This window comes from Trichoderma evansii, assembly GCF_050947405.1.
Source record: "Trichoderma evansii strain SZMC 28006 chromosome Unknown GGI43scaffold_11, whole genome shotgun sequence".
Taxonomy (NCBI): Eukaryota; Fungi; Ascomycota; class Sordariomycetes; order Hypocreales; family Hypocreaceae; genus Trichoderma; species Trichoderma evansii.
In genome coordinates this window covers 824,267-841,792 of record NW_028145195.1, presented here as the reverse complement: position 1 = coordinate 841,792, position 17,526 = coordinate 824,267, and the positions used below count along the sequence as shown (strand labels likewise).

The 17,526-nt window shown below is 47.8% G+C and overlaps 6 protein-coding genes across 6 annotated transcripts; 5 read left to right on the top strand and 1 right to left on the bottom strand.

Moving 5' to 3' along the window:
- Position 1: 1 nt before the first annotated feature.
- On the top strand, positions 2-2,123 carry GGI43DRAFT_406532 (MCT family MFS transporter). The gene is made up of 4 exons (XM_083206151.1): positions 2-712; positions 776-917; positions 992-1,753; positions 1,808-2,123. The coding sequence occupies exons 1-4, from the start codon at positions 498-500 to the stop codon at positions 2,003-2,005; spliced, it is 1,317 nt and encodes a 438-aa protein (XP_083060271.1). The 5' UTR covers positions 2-497; the 3' UTR covers positions 2,006-2,123.
- Positions 2,124-2,425: 302 nt separating this feature from the next.
- Positions 2,426-4,577, top strand: GGI43DRAFT_60665 (uncharacterized protein). Its single transcript, XM_083210068.1, has 4 exons — positions 2,426-3,387; positions 3,437-3,737; positions 3,795-4,076; positions 4,136-4,577. The coding sequence occupies exons 1-4, from the start codon at positions 2,993-2,995 to the stop codon at positions 4,508-4,510; spliced, it is 1,353 nt and encodes a 450-aa protein (XP_083060270.1). The 5' UTR covers positions 2,426-2,992; the 3' UTR covers positions 4,511-4,577.
- Positions 4,578-4,608: 31 nt separating this feature from the next.
- GGI43DRAFT_60625 (lipase family protein) lies at positions 4,609-8,279 on the bottom strand. Its single transcript, XM_083210067.1, has one exon. It carries the CDS (start codon positions 7,874-7,876, stop codon positions 4,706-4,708), a length of 3,171 nt encoding a protein of 1,056 aa, XP_083060269.1. The 5' UTR covers positions 7,877-8,279; the 3' UTR covers positions 4,609-4,705.
- A 584-nt stretch (positions 8,280-8,863) lies between these two features.
- GGI43DRAFT_384338 (SDR family NAD(P)-dependent oxidoreductase) lies at positions 8,864-9,754 on the top strand (the record flags this gene model as incomplete). Its single annotated transcript, XM_083203506.1, has 1 exon — positions 8,864-9,754. One exon carries the CDS (start codon positions 8,864-8,866, stop codon positions 9,752-9,754), a length of 891 nt encoding a protein of 296 aa, XP_083060268.1.
- A 1,160-nt stretch (positions 9,755-10,914) lies between these two features.
- GGI43DRAFT_60610 (uncharacterized protein) lies at positions 10,915-12,264 on the top strand. The gene is made up of 3 exons (XM_083210066.1): positions 10,915-10,991; positions 11,057-11,171; positions 11,229-12,264. The coding sequence occupies exons 2-3, from the start codon at positions 11,108-11,110 to the stop codon at positions 12,137-12,139; spliced, it is 975 nt and encodes a 324-aa protein (XP_083060267.1). The 5' UTR covers positions 10,915-10,991; positions 11,057-11,107; the 3' UTR covers positions 12,140-12,264.
- Positions 12,265-12,819: 555 nt separating this feature from the next.
- On the top strand, positions 12,820-13,864 carry GGI43DRAFT_60605 (thioredoxin-like protein). The gene has a single exon (XM_083210065.1). It carries the CDS (start codon positions 12,900-12,902, stop codon positions 13,686-13,688), a length of 789 nt encoding a protein of 262 aa, XP_083060266.1. The 5' UTR covers positions 12,820-12,899; the 3' UTR covers positions 13,689-13,864.
- The last annotated feature ends 3,662 nt before the right edge of the window (positions 13,865-17,526 follow it).

Here is a 17,526-nt window from a genome sequence, read left to right as displayed (position 1 = left end):
AAAAAGAGTTGTCCAGGATTCGCAGCTGGTGCCTTAGCGAAGTGCCGACACGCTATGATTGGGTGGCTTGGAAATCGATCCGACCATCTCCGAACGCTGCACTGCTCCACCATCTCTAGTTTGGTAAAACGCTTGCACACTTCTCCGAAGCTAATCCTGGAACAGTTTATCAATCGTTATCACGCAAGCCTCAGTCGCGTTTACACCGAGAACACCGCCAAAAGCATCTCGTATATCGAGCTTGGATACATGGTTAGATAAGAAATGGATCCTTCCATGTGGTTTTTCACGTCAGCTTTGTGGATGGCCTATTCGGTGAATACGGAGATGACTCTTTGCCCTGCCAGTCATGGCTAAATAAATACACCGATGGCTGCTGGGTATAGATTAAAATTTCAAGCTTGATCTACGCTCGGCTATCTTGCTGTTGTGACACCCTTTTTTTTTTTTTTTAGTCGAGCCATCTCTATCTTGGAGAGCCAACTTTATCTGTTACCATGTCTTCGGGTAGCACTACCGAGATTGAGTCGGCAATCTTCTCAGGGGGAGAAGGTGTTGAAGGGGCCGATGAGAAGGCCATTGGGACTCCTATTGAAAACAAGAATCAACCAGTGCAACATGAATTTTCAGAGGGAGGCCTCAAGGCCTGGCTGGTTGTATTTGGATGTTGGTGTACATCGTTTGCATCTTTTGGCTATGTCAATTCTTTTGGGTGGGTGCTAATCAGATCAATTTAAATCAAGATCATGGCTAACAAAGTGTCTTTTGTTGACAGAGTTTATGAAACATACTACCTACAGACATTTCTGTCCGACCATTCCCCGTCAGATGTTGCCTGGATCGGCGCTATTCAAGCGTTTGCGCAGTTCTCGGCAGCCATGGTTAGCGGTCCAATTGCTGATCGATACGGGCCTGTGGTATGCCCCAAAGTTAACTTGATTTTAAATTATAACTGGAGTGTTCGATGATTTTAACGTTTGTAATATTATAGATTGTCATCTGGCCATGCTCTCTTCTTCTCGTTGTAGCCATGATGCTTACGAGCCTCTGCACTGAATTCTACCAGTTCATCCTATGTCAAGGAATCTTTCTAGGCTTCTCATCCGGCCTCATATTTACCCCCGCAATATCAGTCGTTGGACATTATTTCCACAAGAGGCGCCCTATAGCTATGGCTTTTGCTACCACTGGTTCTCCTCTTGGAGGACTCATCTATCCAGTCATCATGACAAATCTGCTAAGAAACAAAAATGTTGGATTTCCATGGGGTCAGCGCGTGTGTGGTTTCTTGACTCTATTTTTGCTCGCTATTGCAGCAGTAACTATCCGACCAACGTCATTAAGGAGAAAAGGAGCCTTGATTCTTCCAGAGGCATTCAAAATCCCTGCCTTCTCTCTACAAGTTGCAGCCTTGTTCATGGTCATCTTGGGCCTCTGGACGCCGTATTTTTACCTTGCTGATTATGGTTCTGCACATGGAATGTCTGCAAATCTTGCATCCTATCTATTCGCCATAATCAACGGAGGTTCTTTTATGGGCCGAGTATTTGCTGGCGCTGTTGCTCGAAAACTTGGCCAGTTTAACGTCATTGCTGTTTCTTGTTACTGTTCAGCCATATTGATGTTCTGCTGGCTCAAAATCACTTCATCGGCAGGATTAATTGTCCTGGCTATATTATTTGGCGCTACAAGCGGTATTGTTATTGCGCTGATGATGTCCACCCTTGCCCAAACGGCAGACCACCCAAGCAAGGTAAGCCGCTACTGTTTCTAGTATGCCAAAGCTGTGCAGTCTAACAGATTATAGATTGGAACCTATCTAGGAATGTCTACCTTTCTCGTTGGATTCGGTGGTCTGGCTGGCACGCCAATCACTGGAGCTCTGATTGAGAAATATGACGGCTACTCCCAAGGCATCATATTTAGCGGCGCTGCCCTCATTGCCGGAGCTGTGCTCCTCACCTGTGCCCGATTTGCATTCTCCAAAGACAAACTCATCGTATAGACTTGGGACATTTGAACGGTATAGATCCCCTAAAATTATGTTAAGCTCGAAGTATGTTAAAAGCTCATCAACTTTTCGATCTCGTTTGACACTAACAAACTTATTAGGAGACCGAGACTACACCATGAGCCGAAGCCTTTCTATGAAGAATCATTCGCCTTCATGGCTTCCGTCTTAATATTCAACTACCAAACAAACTAAAAGTCAATCTTTAGAAGTCCGCTTCACAGAAGCGCTTAAATAGCCGCCGAACCTCGTTTCATCTACACGTACGGTTCCATTGAGAGCGGGGCCGCGGCAAATCAGAAGAGCAACATCACGAACTAAACTTCAAAAACAGCTTAAAAAGAATAGAACCGGCATACAGCGCTTAATAGAAGTTATCCAGGGTAGATATTGCCGCCGATGATACCATGTGTTGGTTTCATATTTTCTCAGCGCGTGTCTCAGCATGTCTTAGCCGAGCCGCGAATACATGTTTTATAAAAGCGTTATTGTATTTGTACCTATACATAGACATGCTTATCATGCATAAACTGCTTGTTTCAGTGGTTCAATCATAAATCTCAACTCAATCTCTTTGGCAGTCAACGTCTTCATATTTTCATGATATTTTTACTCATGCTTCTTCAGAAATCTTCCATTTCATGGTTTTCTCGTCCAGTGGCTAACATGAATCGCGTAGTAACTATACATTTGAGCTTCGCGGCAACGTCCAAATAGCCGCCCACCCTGGTTTTGCTCCATCGCGATGGGTTCCCTTAGGAGCGGGGTGGCGCATATTCGACCACCAATATCGCCAAATCGTGCCACGATCATAATAGCCTGAAACGAAATAGATTAAATCCATCGCGCTTAATGGGTGTCTATTAATGGAGTGCTCTGCCGCCGATGGTAGCGTCTGCTGGCTCCACGGCTTCCCTGTAGAAACCACAAACGTCTTTCCATTATGTCTCTGCTACCATCTTCGGCTAACTCATTCTTCCAATGTCACCCTCTACTACCAGCCTCCAACATGAATCAACCTCTATTCCTCAAATTGGACAAAGTCCGAAAGGCGGAAAAACATTCCGGATACGAGGCGTACCTCTGAGCTGGGATGAAGACCAATTGCAAGCCCACCTTGAGCATCAGGAGCCTGATTTTCGGCCTCTTGTCAAATCTCTTGCGAATGAGGTAGATGGTTATTTTAAGACAGCTACCATAAATTTTCAGAACCCTCTACCTTCGGAGAGAATTGAAAATCCCTGGAATATTCCGTTGCCAGAGCCAGACGACGATGATGACGATTTTTCCGTTTCGGTCCTACCGTTAAGGGTAGATAGCGCCTTTCTCGGCATTACCACCCTATTCGCGCCCCCGGTAGAAGACCATGAAGTCGAGTATGTTTACTACTCCCAGGAAAAACCCATCATGTTGACCGTCTACTAGTATTGTCGCCGTATCTGGTCTTGGTGGGCATGCTTACGGGTCTTTCAAAGACAAAAATGGGAATTATATGTGGCTACAGGATGCCCTTGCGTTTGATCTCACTAATGGTGACACTCGTCGCCCAATGGCGCGTATCATGATACACGGCCATAATTCAACTGTTTCAGAAAGCAACAGTGTGCAAGATATTCGCGACTTATCGTCTGCACTGCATTCGAGCCTCTTGGCTCTGACCCAAACTCCACGACTAAAGCCCATTATTCTCATAGGGCATAGCTTGGGTGGACTGATCATTAAGAAGGTCAATAAACTAAACTTTGTGTCAATAATGTTCTTTTCGATCTAATATATTATGCAGACCTTGATCACTCTATCCAAGTGCCCCAACCAGGAGGATCAAACCCTTTTCCAAGCGATTTATGGGATTGTCTTTTTCGGTGTTCCACACGGTGGCATGCACATCGAATCTCTTATGCCCATGGTCGACGATGGGCCTAACCATCCCCTCATTGAGTCAATTGGGGCATCATCTTCTGTTTTAGACCGTCTGAAGCAAGACTTTCATCTGGCTTTGGGTAGCCGAGGAGAAAGGGAAGTGCTCTGCTTCTACGAAACAGAACAGTCGCCTACTCCGCAATTGGTAAATTTGCCTTTTAATTCTCGATACTGAAAACGAATATTAATGTAAGATTAAAACAGGATGCAGATGGTAAGTGGAAGATGATCGGCCCTCCAACCATGTTTGTTACGAAATCCTCGGCAATCCATTGTCGCTCATGGGAAAATGATAATATTCACATATGCCCTATCGCAAGATCCCATTCCGAGATTGTCAAATTCGGTCCGGGTGATAGCTATTATAACGATGTTCTTGAGAGGCTCTACGGACTCGTACAGCGAGCAGCTAGACCAGCAACAAGGCAGGTGGCCATCAGAAAAAATAGAAGTCCCAAAAGAAATACGCACAATCAATGGAGCAGGACGAACAGCATTGAAAGTAGGGATGTCACTACTTTTGTGTGGGTGCCATCCGGATTTGTGTGCCGAGCATTTGCCCAATCTCGTTATTTTTGATATCTGCTTATGATAGCGTGGCAATGAATTTGAAGTATCGATATGGAAAGTGATGTTTAAGTAGAAACGACGCCAGTCTTGTAAGTCTATCTATTTCATGAGAATTGCACAATATCTATAGCATCTTGAATATTCCTGCAGCTGAACAGACGTCTTACGGACTCTCTCCCAAATTCATCTTGCATTCTAGGTATATCACGTCGACACTCCAACCCTCAGCTTGTTCAGAGCATCTTCGTACTTTGCTGGACTATGATCCGTCAACATGCTCGTCCCAAATCGCACCTCTCCAAATCGACCCTCCACATCCTTCACATACTTGAGTATAATCCTCTGCGCCGGCCGTCCAAGATGCTCCTCATCCAAGAGAAGGAACGCATCTCTCCTCAACACCCGCTGCGTCTCAAGGGTAAACACCTCGCCAGGCGGGAGAAGCTTGTTGCCCTTCATGCTCGCCCTCATATTCTCTAGCGCCGGAAGCATCCATCTTTCTTCGTCGCTCACACCTCCGCTGCTGGCGACCTTGCTGGCGCTGCGATAGTTGTACCACCTGTCTGAGACATTGTCTTGGAGGGCATTCCAGATGCGTTGACGGATTTCGGATTTGGTATTGTTTGCGTCGTTTTTAAACGCTAGGGCAACGCCTTGAAAATCATGGAGCAGACCTAAAGACAGATGAGGTACCAAGTCGTTGCCATGTACGACAGTGGTAATGAGGCCGCGAGTGATTTGGCGCAGAGATGATGACATGACACCTGGAGGGCCATATGCATATACATGTATGCGGCGTCCAGATGGAGGGCGAATCTTGCTGAGTCTCACATTGATAAGAGCCTCATTCGGTGGAGGCCTGACTGTATAGGGCTCAGCGGAGGTAACAAAGCCAGGACCACAAGGATTAGGCTCCGACAGCATGATTCCCAGCAGCGAGGTGACGCCAGCTCCCAAGGAGTGTCCGCACAATACAAGCCCGTAGTCGGGGAACTCACGTAGAGCTTCTTGGAGTGTGACTAAAACGCGGCCGTCATCACCATAGAGCAGCCTCCTAGCAGAAGCATGAATACCCTTGTGAACCCGATAGCCTCTGCCTCTCCAGACGAGTCTATCATACTCGCAGGTCAGATCCGCCAGTACGTCTTCGAATCCCAGCGTACCCCTACATGCAAGCACAACGGCCTTGGCTGCGTGGTCGAGCGAGATGTAGTGGACAAGAGGAACGCCAGATCTAGTAGAACCAGTAGCATCGCTGCCACCCTGCGGATCAACAAATGAAGCGAGAAGAATATTGTCGGTCTGCGATTCGGTGTGATGGGCAAAATGCCGTACATCGTTATGGATTCCATCGTAAGCGCCGGGAGTCGGCGTTTCACTGGATATGCCAGTGAGCTTGAGGAAGTGCGAGCCGTAGCTCGCTGATGAAAATCGCATGTATCGAGTAATATTGGGGAGTAGGTGGCCTTCGGGAAAAGTTCCATCGACGAAGCCTTGCGTTTGAAGGGAATGCAGGGCGTCAGAAGTATTGTAGGCGCTCTTTTGATAGTATGAAGACAATACCAGTGATGACACTGAGTCGTTGGTGCCCACACTATATATGCTAGTAGCATACGACCGATTTCGACGATGGCCACCAGGCGGCTTAAGATAGACACTGTAGTGTTCAGTGGGTGACCTTGGCACTACATCGCTTGGTGGAGATCCCGATCGTAATTCTCTCGCTACATCTCTGAGGGAAGGCTTTGCACGTAGGTCTCTACTGCCGGTATAGTCCAATGGGATTGACTCCTTTGTCCAGATATGTGAAACAGATGGGCCGTTTCCTCTAAGGATATGCTTCAACCCAGCCCTTTTATCGGACGACCTCGAAGAAATCTCCATTTCAGTCTTCTTTCCACCATGAGCTTTTTTACTGGTATCATGAGACTTATGGCTGCGTTGTTTCTTTTGGTTTTGGGTCGGCAAATCTTCTAAATAAATTGGTTCTTTTGATGGTGTAGAAGTTCGAGAAGAAGCTTTAGCGGAGTCGGCATTGTTTTTGCGAGAACTGGACTTGGTTGGTTTTGAGAAATCATGAGGCTGCGACTTGTGGCTTTTTCTCTTATCTTTTGGAGGAACCGGTGGCGATGGGAAAGCAAAAGTGTCAGATGCTGATGTAATAGGCGATGGTGGAGGTGATTGGTCTTCGGTAAGGGCAATTATAGGCGTCTCTGGAGTGAGAGTCTCCTCGCTTCCAGAACTCTGGTAATCAGCAATAACTTCGACGGCTTCAGATTTTGGCTCTTCTCCGCCTTGGAAAGACGTCGTTTCCTTCTTATTGCGATTTATCTTGTATACCACCCGGTAGGATGATGTAGGTTGATCTTTTTGATCTGATGACTTGGATGAAAGAGCACTTCCAGAGGTGAGAAGGGGTTGTGTCTCAACAATTTCGGCGCCTGGCGGGGTTGGTAGAGAAAGAAGCCTTGATCCCTGAACATCTACAGTGATTGTTTGCACCGAAGATACAGAGTTGGAAATGGATACGGCTGTGCCTGGAGCCACAGAGGTCATGATCTGGCTCTTGAGGCGGGATATAACAGCTTCGTCATCTTCAGCATTATTCGAGGAACCGTTGGAGGAAGTCGACGGAACAATGTCTGTATCTTGGCTGCTGTAGCCCCCGCGGATCTCACTCAACACCTTTTCGTCAATATCCACCCGATCTCCGTTTTCCAAGACAACCACATCCCATATAATTTCTTCATAGGACTGCCGTCGGCGTTCTTCTTCAGTCGTTTTGCGGCATGCTCGCTGTAGATAGGCCAATGTGCTGAGAGCAAGAGTCAGATCAATGACACCGACTCGTTCTCCTTGAAGGCCTGTTGTGGGATTCTCGAATTCACGGCGAATAAGAGTGACGATGCTGGCAACTGCTCGAGAGGAGTCTGTTGAGCCCAGGAGCTGATCGAGAGACGATAAAAGGAGTTGTGAGCCTGCAGAAGCAGTAGAGATGGTTGTGCCCGTAAGTCGGAAGCTGACTGAAGTCCAAAAAACCGCCTGGGTGACGGCATAGTGTAAATTTTCAAGGCTACGCTCTAGAATCGTCTCTGCTTCTTGAACGGCTAGCTCGGTCTGCGACTGCTCAAGAGTATCTTTGGCAGCTCGGCTCATGACGCCTTCAATCATGCCCCGAGCCAGCCCCAGGCCGCCGAGGGTAGTGAATCTTGCGGCATCGAGGCCAGCATTGCCTACCACAGATCCAATGCGGATTGCGAGCGACGTTGATCGAGTGGCAAGGCTGACGGCCTGAGCAACAGGTGACGGGAGAAGCGTTGGGCCTTGCATATGTTGAGGCCCCTGCTTAGAGGCAGTGACAGCGTCTGTCTCCATTGTAGTTTGCGAAGTGATTCGTTATGCTGATTCAACTAGTTGATCAATGGCAAATTGCTAAATATCGACATGTTTAGGTGTCGCCGCAATTAGAATCAATCATCGTTCGAATGCTGGGAGACTCGAGCCGATTATTAGAGTAAACATTAGCAATGCACGGTCATCCCTAACAAAGTCAATATTGATTGCCAACTGGGTGCCCATCGAGTTTCACATGTGATTCCAGCCATTAGGCCCCTGGGACGGCGATATCAGCCACCAATGAGAGGATCCCACGTCCAATTCGACGCCCCATAACAAATTTAGATTGAATTGATGCAGGCCATCACATTCGACAGGGGTCTATTGTGTCGACACGCCATCGATTTGTGGCGAGTTTTTGGCAGCTGTTCATGCGAGACATGCTGGCCGACGCACAATTGGAATGCAGTGGACTGGAGCAAAATGAGGTGGTGAAGATGTGGCCCCAGATACGGTTGAAATGCAGAGATATAAGGTAAGACATCAACAAAATTTTGAATTCCAAGTCGTATCCAAGAATTGACGACAAGAAGTTGCGGTGTTGACGCTGCACGTTATCAGTGACATGGTGACTCAGCTTAAACTGATACCGCACCTTCCAGGCACTGGCGAACTGTCCCAGCGCCAGTGCCCGCTGAAGGTAGACGCAATGATGCCTTATCACCTCTGAAACTTGTCCCTAAAAGTTTCAACTCAGTGCGCTTCGAGTTTTAGCCGCCGCTGAATGAGCCGTCAGCGGCATCTAAGAAAAGAGATCGCCTTTAAAATGTGCCTAGTAATCATCTATGGGGAACGCGTGTTTAGTTTGAAATGTTGTCATTCTGAGTGTAATACTGGTTTGAAATGGCTCCTTTTCGATTGCTTCTGTTTTCTTCGGCGAGTCATCTTGCCCGCCGCGGATACAAGCATCATCGTAGAATCTGTTGGCTTCAACGTAGTAAATTCTCCCAATCGACTCTTGGAACTATGAGTTTGAATTCATACAGCGCCGATTCTCTCTTCCGAGTCGATGGTCTCGTTGCCGTCATCACTGGCGGAGGCTCTGGGCTAGGCAGGATCACAGCGCATGCCCTCGCCGCCAACGGGGCGAAGGCTGTCTACGTTCTTGGACGACGAGAAGATGCCCTGATGGCAACGAGAGATACAAGTCCCAGCCCAGAGGTCATCAGGCCCGTCGCCTGCGATGTCACTTCTAAAGATTCTCTGAAAGCAGCTGCGGATCGGGTTCGCCAAGAGTTGGGCTACTGCGATGTTGTCTTTGCCAACAGCGGAACCATCACGGCTGATAACTCGAGCATCATAAGCAATGTCGACAACCTCGATCTCAAGTCCATCCAAGAGGGACTCTGGGCGCACGACATGGAAGAGTTTACAGATTCTTTTCGCGTCAACGTCACCGCGGCCTTCTACACTGTCCTCGCGTTCTTGGATCTCCTTGACGAGGGAAACAAGAGAGCAGTCGTTCCGCAAAAGTCTCAGGCCATCATCACTGGATCTGTAGCATCCTATGCACGCTTACCCAGGGCAGGATTTGCCTACGGCACCAGCAAGGCAGCAGCAGTGCAGTTGGCCAAGCAGCTCGCGACGCTGCTGGCACCGCACAAGATCAGAGTCAACTCCATCGTGCCCGGGCTGTATCCAAGCGAGATGACTGAGCGCGATATCAAAGCTTCGCCGGTGGAAGTTCGAGAAGAAGGGAGTATCCCTGGATCCTTTGTGCCGCTGGCGAGATTTGGAATAGAAGAAGAGTTTGCGGGTGCGATGCTGTTTCTGACAAGCAAGGCGGGAGGATACGTGGACGGGAGCGTGCTGGTGACGGACGGGGGTCGATTGAGCATCTCGCCGTCTACGTCTTGAATGGAAAGGGAGCGTCTGTCTTTGTAGCGGTATATAGATCTTGTCTTGTATCTAATAGACGTTAGCATGCATCTTGAGAAAAGCGTTCAACCTCGCAATCACGGCTTCATCGCAAGCAAAAGAATCTCACGAGTGCAAGAAGACGCTAGCACGGCCAGAGAACTACTACTACCACGACTACTGAGCTACTGAGAATCTCTTCTTCGCTGCCAGGGCAAGCCCCAGCAAAGCAATGAAAAGAAGGTTCGCGTCGCCTGGAGGCAGTGTAATACCAGGGACACTGTGGGCAGAATCATGTGCAAGCACAGAGGAAACCGCCCCAAAGTCAAAAATAAGAATAATCACGATTGGTCTCCTTAGAGACCTTTCAGAGATTAAACTGAAAAGAACAGATACTACACTTGATCTAAGCCAAAAGGCAAAGAGAGCTAAAGAAGAAAAGAAAAGAAAAAAGCTTCGCTTTTCGACGGGCAGGCGAGAAATATATAGCCCAGCGAGAGCGGTGTGCGGTGGGGCCAGGCAGAATTTTGTTTCGGAGGACGGCGAAGCTAGCTCCGGACGAGCGAGGCATCGCGTTTATATGGACGCGGCTGGGTTTACGCGCAGCAGCGAATAAATGAAATTGACGCACTGAGCGAGCAAATAATGTTTCTCTTCAGAATTTTGCTTATGAAAGTTCACTTTTTCATCAAGTAAAGATGACATGCGCCGAGTGTTGTGAGTCTGTATGATGCAAGTCTTCCAAGACTAGGAGCTAGGATAGAGCGATATCAAGGGCTTGAGAAATTATAGCAAAGCAAGCCACTCGTTGAATGCTCCAAAAATATGTAGTAACTCATATGACTTGGCCGTGTAAGAGTCTCTTTCACGTAATATCCAGAGCTTGTCTTGAATATAGCATGGCGTCGATTGCCAGCTCTGTTGCACCGTAGGCAGTCCAGCCGCTTATCTAATCGCATGGAGTGCATGCACCTGCATGTGTGGACAATCGCAAACTTGGGACAATAGACAGCTGTACAGCAACAAAACATCAGGCCCGAATATGCGAATATTCGATGCTATTCACTTTGGATCTTCGAGCGAGGTGTTTTCATACACAGTATGTGAGGCTCCATGCCTAGATTCCTCATTTATCCACACGTACAACGCCGTTTAATGGCGTGTATGCGGGGATGTTACTGTGATTATGCACAACTGCATCATTCGCGCCGTTTAATCCCCGCACTTGGCCATGGATGTATGGAATCTTGTCCCTATGGCGCTCTTTTTCGCTTCTGTATCGGTTCGCTCACCATTCGACAGGATCAATAAACTCTCCCCACTGGTTGAATTGTAGCTTGAGGCTGTGTTATCATGGCATCATCCAAGTCGTTTTCGGTCTCTGGAAAAACCGCCATCGTAACTGGCGGCGGCTCAGGTCTGTCTTCCTGGGCATACTCATAGTTGAGCTTCATACTTAGATGACTCTTATTAGGCATAAACCTCGCTTTTGCGCAACTTCTTCTCTCCCGTAACTGCAATGTCGTATTTGCAGATTTGGAGCTGCGGCCAGAAGCAAAAGATGTCATCTCGAAACACCAGAGCGAGGACAAAAGTCAAGCTTCCTTTATCAAAACAGACGTAACATCATGGACAGATCTTGCCAACATGTTTAGCTTTGCCCTTGAAAAGTATGGAGACATCGACATTGTTTGCCCGGGAGCTGGAGTATACGAGCCTCACTGGTCAAATTTCTGGCATCCGCCTGGCTCCAGTGAAAGTCGAGATACGATCGATAAGGGTCACTATGCGCTCCTGGATATCAATCTGACACATCCAATTCGCGCAACGCAAATGGCGATATCTCACTGGCTGTACCCTCGACCGCCAGTTGAAGGCTCCAAGTTCACTGCAGCGCCGCCCAAGGCGTCTCTGAGTAATCCCAAGAGGGTGATTCACATTTCTTCGGTTGCAGCCCAGATACCCGTCTGGAGGGCTCCATTGTACGCCGCAGCCAAGTTTGGCCTTTCGGGATTCGTTCGCAGCGTCGCGCGGCTAGAGCCTCTCTTCGGTGTGCGTGTCAACGCCGTCGCGCCTGGAGTCGTTCAGACCCCTCTCTGGACGGAGCATCCTGAAAAACTGATAAACATTAATCTTTCTAAAGACGCATGGGTGACTCCGCAGGAAGTGGCGCAGGCAATGCTAAGATGTGTCGAGGATGATGAGAATATCGGAGGGACAGTTTTGGAAGTCGGTGCCGGCAATACCAGAAAAGTCGAGACTTACAACGACCCAGGCCCGGACCGAGATCCCACAAAGGGACTGGTCACCACAAACAATGAATTTGGCGATGGAGATGTGCTTGATTGGCTTCAGGACGAAAGCGTCTGGGGACCTCATCTATAGGTCATTTGAGGCATGGAATACGCATGCTGTATGCTGATTACACATGTCTAGTCGTGAAGTCTTTCCTGAATGACGCTGGTTCAGCCTTGTGGAGGCGTGAGCAATCAGGCACATGGCCAAATAATCTTGACGAAGACATATGCCAAAGTATACAAGCATCATTAAGTATTACAGGTGTTCCCTGCTAGCACAAAGTGAGAACTTGCTCTGTCTTAGCATCACCGTCCCCACCCAACAAGAAATGTGTGCATGATTCCAAACCCCATGAACAGCCAAGCGCTTACGGCTGAGCTATGCCCCACGGGCTTGCATATCTTACCCGCGATCATCAGAAGCCAGGTCTACGTCCTATCGCGTGCGATTCCATGCTTGCTGTCCCCCTGGTCCGTGTATTTTGTGTGCTTATTTGGCGCCTTGCAGCGGGCTAACTTTTGGGGGCTAATTTCATGGGAGCTGTGGCGCATAGTACGGCGCGCGAACAAGATAGCTTGGAATCAGGAGTTGGCAATATTTGGCATGATTGTGTTTTGGAAATGCTGGGAATCCAAACGAATCGCGCCAAAGAAGAGGTGGCCAGCCAGGACGGGAGGGCACGCATAAATAAGGGAAGCCCATCCCCTCTTCGGAAGGAGAAAACTGAATATCATTGTGCTTCTCGTTCATTCAGCCTTGCGAGCCTATTCAAAACTAATAATTGCTTTTGCTCAAAAAGCTGTTTCTGAGTCTCTTTATCACAACATCCTTTTAACACCATACTACAATGGCTGCCTTTATCCGCAAGCTCTTCCACCGCAAGAAGCCCGCCCCGCTGGTCTGCTCCGTGTCTCTGGATGAGGAAGGAAACCCTGTTCATGACCATCCCGACCACGTTCACACCGATGCCTGCTTCGTCAGCTTTGAGCCTCTTGCAGTTGCGGAGCTATTCCAGTCGCAGTCTTGCACTGCGTGCGCTCCAGCCCTGCCCGGTATCCATGCTGGTACCTCAGACCCCAATGTGCTTCTCTTGACATATCCCGTCACCATCTTTGACCACACTGGCTGGAAGGACACCTTCTCCAATCTCTCCAACGATGCCCGCCAGCGAGCCTATGCCAAGAGGTGGGCTCGAAACAACCTGTTCACACCTCAGGTGGTCGTCAACGGCATCGTCGATGGCAGCGGCCGACAGAAGGAAGAAATTCAAGCCCTTATTCAACAGGCCAGAGATGCCGGCAAGACCCGCGGCTTCAACGCCTACCTAGACGCAAACGATACCGAAGTCCGCCTCGATACGGACAAACAGGAGGTGTCTGCTCCTTACGAGGTGTCGTACATCGTCTACGCTCAGAAGGATCAGACCGTCAAGGTTTCCAAAGGCCCCAACAAGGGCAAGAAGATCCCTCACCGCAACGTGGTGGAATCGGTCACCAAGATTGGCGACTGGGTCGGCGGAAACGCAACTTGGTACCTCCCCGCGCCGAGAACCTCGCTGGCTCCCGATCAGGGCGCAGCGGTTATCCTCACGGAGGGAGGTCTTGGAGGACCAATTATTGCGGCGGCCAAGGTTTAAATCTGAATATGCAGATGAAGGATATAATGATGTATAATGACGAGAAGAAGGAGCTGGAGAAGAGAGAAGTTTTATGTTATGTAGCTGAGATACCACAAAAAGACACAACCCTCTTATTTGTATTTTTTTGGTCTACCTTTTTATTATGCCAGTTTGCTTTGAAATATTACCCCTTGTAACGTGTTCGGAGAAAACTTTTTTGATTCCCCTTTCGTATTGATTTTCAAAAACTCCATGGATGAACTAGTCTCGCTCACTGCATGACGGGTAGGGCTGCGTCCAGACTTGTAGTAAGATTGTGGATGCGCCAAAGACGATGCAAGATGGATACGGGAAAGAAGAGTGTTTACAACTATGATTGTTTAAGCAGCTGGTTTCAATATGTGATGCTGAGCTATGGTTATAGCCCCAAGCCACAGGTGTCTTCTATACAGACTTGGAAATTTTCTTGAACGTTTTCTTATATAGCCATTTCCAAACCCGGTATTACATAGATTGGAGTTGAATCTTGGCTTGCATAACAGCATAACGCCGGAGATGGAGATCGTCAAACGCCGATGGCGGCGAGCCTATTACTGTTACTAACAACTTATCAACGTTCCACGGAAAAATTGTCATGGCGGTAACTATGGAGTAGTCACTATGGCTTAAACCAACAATATTAACTGATAAACATGCTCCATTAGCCATGATTAATAGTTGACGCCTTGCTGTCACAATAAACAAGGAACCAGAGAGAGGGGCCTTTGACTATGTGGCACCTCGCTAGGACAAGTGCTTATTCTTCGCGCGGACTATATTGTCTTACTCAAACATTTGTAACCGGCTATAGGCTTAAAACAACTCCACGTATCAGAACCGCAGAGTTTTACTGGGATAATCAATGCCCAGAGTCTGTCTAGATGCTAGTATTGAGGAGCTGGCCAAATATCGGATCCGACAGAGCGGCTCGTACTAATGCCAATGTTATATCTGGCATAAATTAGCCGCCAGCGGGCATAAGATTCCTCCCGCGTACTTATACTACCTACTTACGTATTCTTTACAAAGACGATAGGTCCGTGGTGTGGCACTAATAGACGAGCTTAGCGAGAAAGGCGGTCGCTGACGATGACGAATAGACAAGGGCCCGCACAAATACATGGGAGTAGCAAACTGCCGCCTTTTCGCTATTGTTTTCTTTGCAAGTTGTGATGATTGCTCGTGTACTCAGCCTCGTGAGATGGATGATGCTACTGGATAGTATTGCTATTTTGATCTACTTTATAGCTACTCTATGCGGCCATTGCTGCCACTTCCTGTTTCAGGAAATAAGACGAGCATTTGCTTCATCGATCTAGCTTATTTACTTGGTGACGTATATTTGGGCATAGTGTGCGCGTATTTCAGCCGCTCAGCTCTCTGACTTTCAGGGGATGAGATCCACACTTGCCCACCCTCGTTGTAGAAATGACAGTGGCGTATCATACTTCCGCACTTGTATTAGAGGCCGAAGCTATAGCAAGCTCACTCTAATTATATGGCATCAATAGTGTTAGTGGTGCTTCAAACAAGGCCTTAAACGTCGTTTTCAGTTCTTCAAGCTGCGATAGATGACAAAGAGTAAAAATAGCTTCAAGATGACTGACTCGACGGCACATGTCAAGACAGCCCATGACCGTGTTGGCTTTATCTGCATGTGATCTTGGGTCATATTCCGTGTAAGACGGGCAGTAAGATACGTGTATCTATTTTTGGGAGTTCAATGCCAAACTAGAGCCTCCACGGGATGAGGTTTCCGCATACGGCAATTCTATCTCGTCATCTTGTGCTGCCGGCCGAGGGAGCATCTCTCGCCAAGAGCCGATATGGGGCGGTTCTGTGGCCTCCCGGTGCCGCTCTGACAGATATCACGGACCTTTTCGCTGTCAGATGCGGCACTGCATGTTCAGACGGGTTCGCACAGGTTGCGGCTCGAGCTGCGTGTCGGTCTCGGGCAGCGGTAGCCGTAGCTAGATCCAGGGACGAGCAGCTGGTATAAGCAGTCCCAGCCATGTTCAAAGCCTCTACAGCACTGCAAGACCTAGATATCGAATTGGATTTATTTGTAAAAAGAAAAACAAATGATCATTATTCATATATTTTTGCAACCGAGTCCAAGAAAAATCTGAATCATGATCCTAGTGAACCGCCGTATATAGATGGGATGAGAATTCAGAGGTAGCAGACACTATCCCGAGCTTGGCTTCCACGATAGGCTTAGCCCCGCTGCTTATCTGCAATTCAATTCTTCCTACCCGCGCCGATCACCACATGGTAAAAAAGCCTTTTACTAAAAAACATGTGCTTCTATATTCTAACTTGAGCTTCAAACTTGTGATATACCTTCCAACCAGTCAAATCAATCCAGCGCAATGGAGCAGTTCCTCCTCTCAGCCGAACACTCTGGATCCATCAGCCACGCCCACACTTTTCTGTTTCCGCAATCGGCCGCAGAGCTGGCTCGGGAAGTTCGCATCACTGTCGGCATCGTCGCTGTTGCATGGGTTGCGGTCACGGCCATAAAGCAATTTGGCTGGAGGAGCCAGGGAACAAGATGATAGGATAAACTGGCTTTGGGAATTTTTGCTAGTAAATGTGAGATTTGATGCCATTATTTTGCTAATTGAAGGCTAATTGAAGCTGCACTCTAGAGAGAGAGATATACACATATGATACCCATGATACATGTATACTTGGATAAATAGATTTATTGGATTATGATATACAATCTGAGTATTTACGAGATGGAATGCATACCAAAAGAACTTTGATTCCTGCCACGAATCTGCAAGACACTTTGAAGTAGCTTGCTAGGTCACAAGCAGCATCCTTACAGCCAGCAGGCGGAACTTGGCACTTTTCTGCTGCTCAACTAGAGATAGTACGCAAGTCTCTTCTGCTCGGCAAATTTCTTACTTTGGATACAAGGAATATTCTGGAGATTCGCAATACATTTGCGCCATTAACCTCTACCTGCATCTTACTACATGGCCGATGGGCCTCGCCACATCAGATAAAGAAGACATGTTCATAGATGTCTGCCAGTTGGGAGCAATAGCTTGTATAGAATAATATACGTGGGCATGTAGAGCCTCACTCTTCGCCAATGCCATACGCGTTCAATCCCAAAGTCACTCGAATCAGTGATGGTGCATCGTTGCGATCAGCTTCAATCATACATAGAGCATAATTCAGGAAGTAGATCCGAAATTAATATACGATAAATATTTTAGCAGGATAAAAATTTCTTCCGTTGATCTGTGTTGAATAGCTCATAGAGTTGAATTGCCAGTTGGGATGGTGTGGGGGCTACATGGATGAAAACACCAAAAATTCGGGGATGCGTGCGACGACGCGGGCGACAGCTGCAATAGGAAAAGGTCAAATAAAACACCAAGAAATAGGATCAAACAGTTAGATTTGGGCTTCATCAGGCTGTTACAGCTGGAGAGAGTGGCAGCATTTGGGTGGTGGCAAACACCAAAAAATTCAGCTGGCAGGTCGTAATGCGGTGGCAGCTGGGACTGGGAAAGCGGCGGGGAGGGGCAGAATAGCAGAAGAAAACACCAGAAATGAGATATCAAGATCAACTTTGTGATAATAGAGAGCAAAAATAAGTTCACCATGATGCGAAAAGCGCCGGATGAAAACACCAAATTTGAACTGACGAGATCGAATTTCATGATGATGAGGATCTGAAAGCTGAAGGAAATGATAGAATCTGGAGCTGAAAACACCACGAAGAGGGCAATTGAGATCACAATTGGTGATAATTGAGAGCCAAAAAGAATCAAGATGAAGGCAAACTTGCTGAATG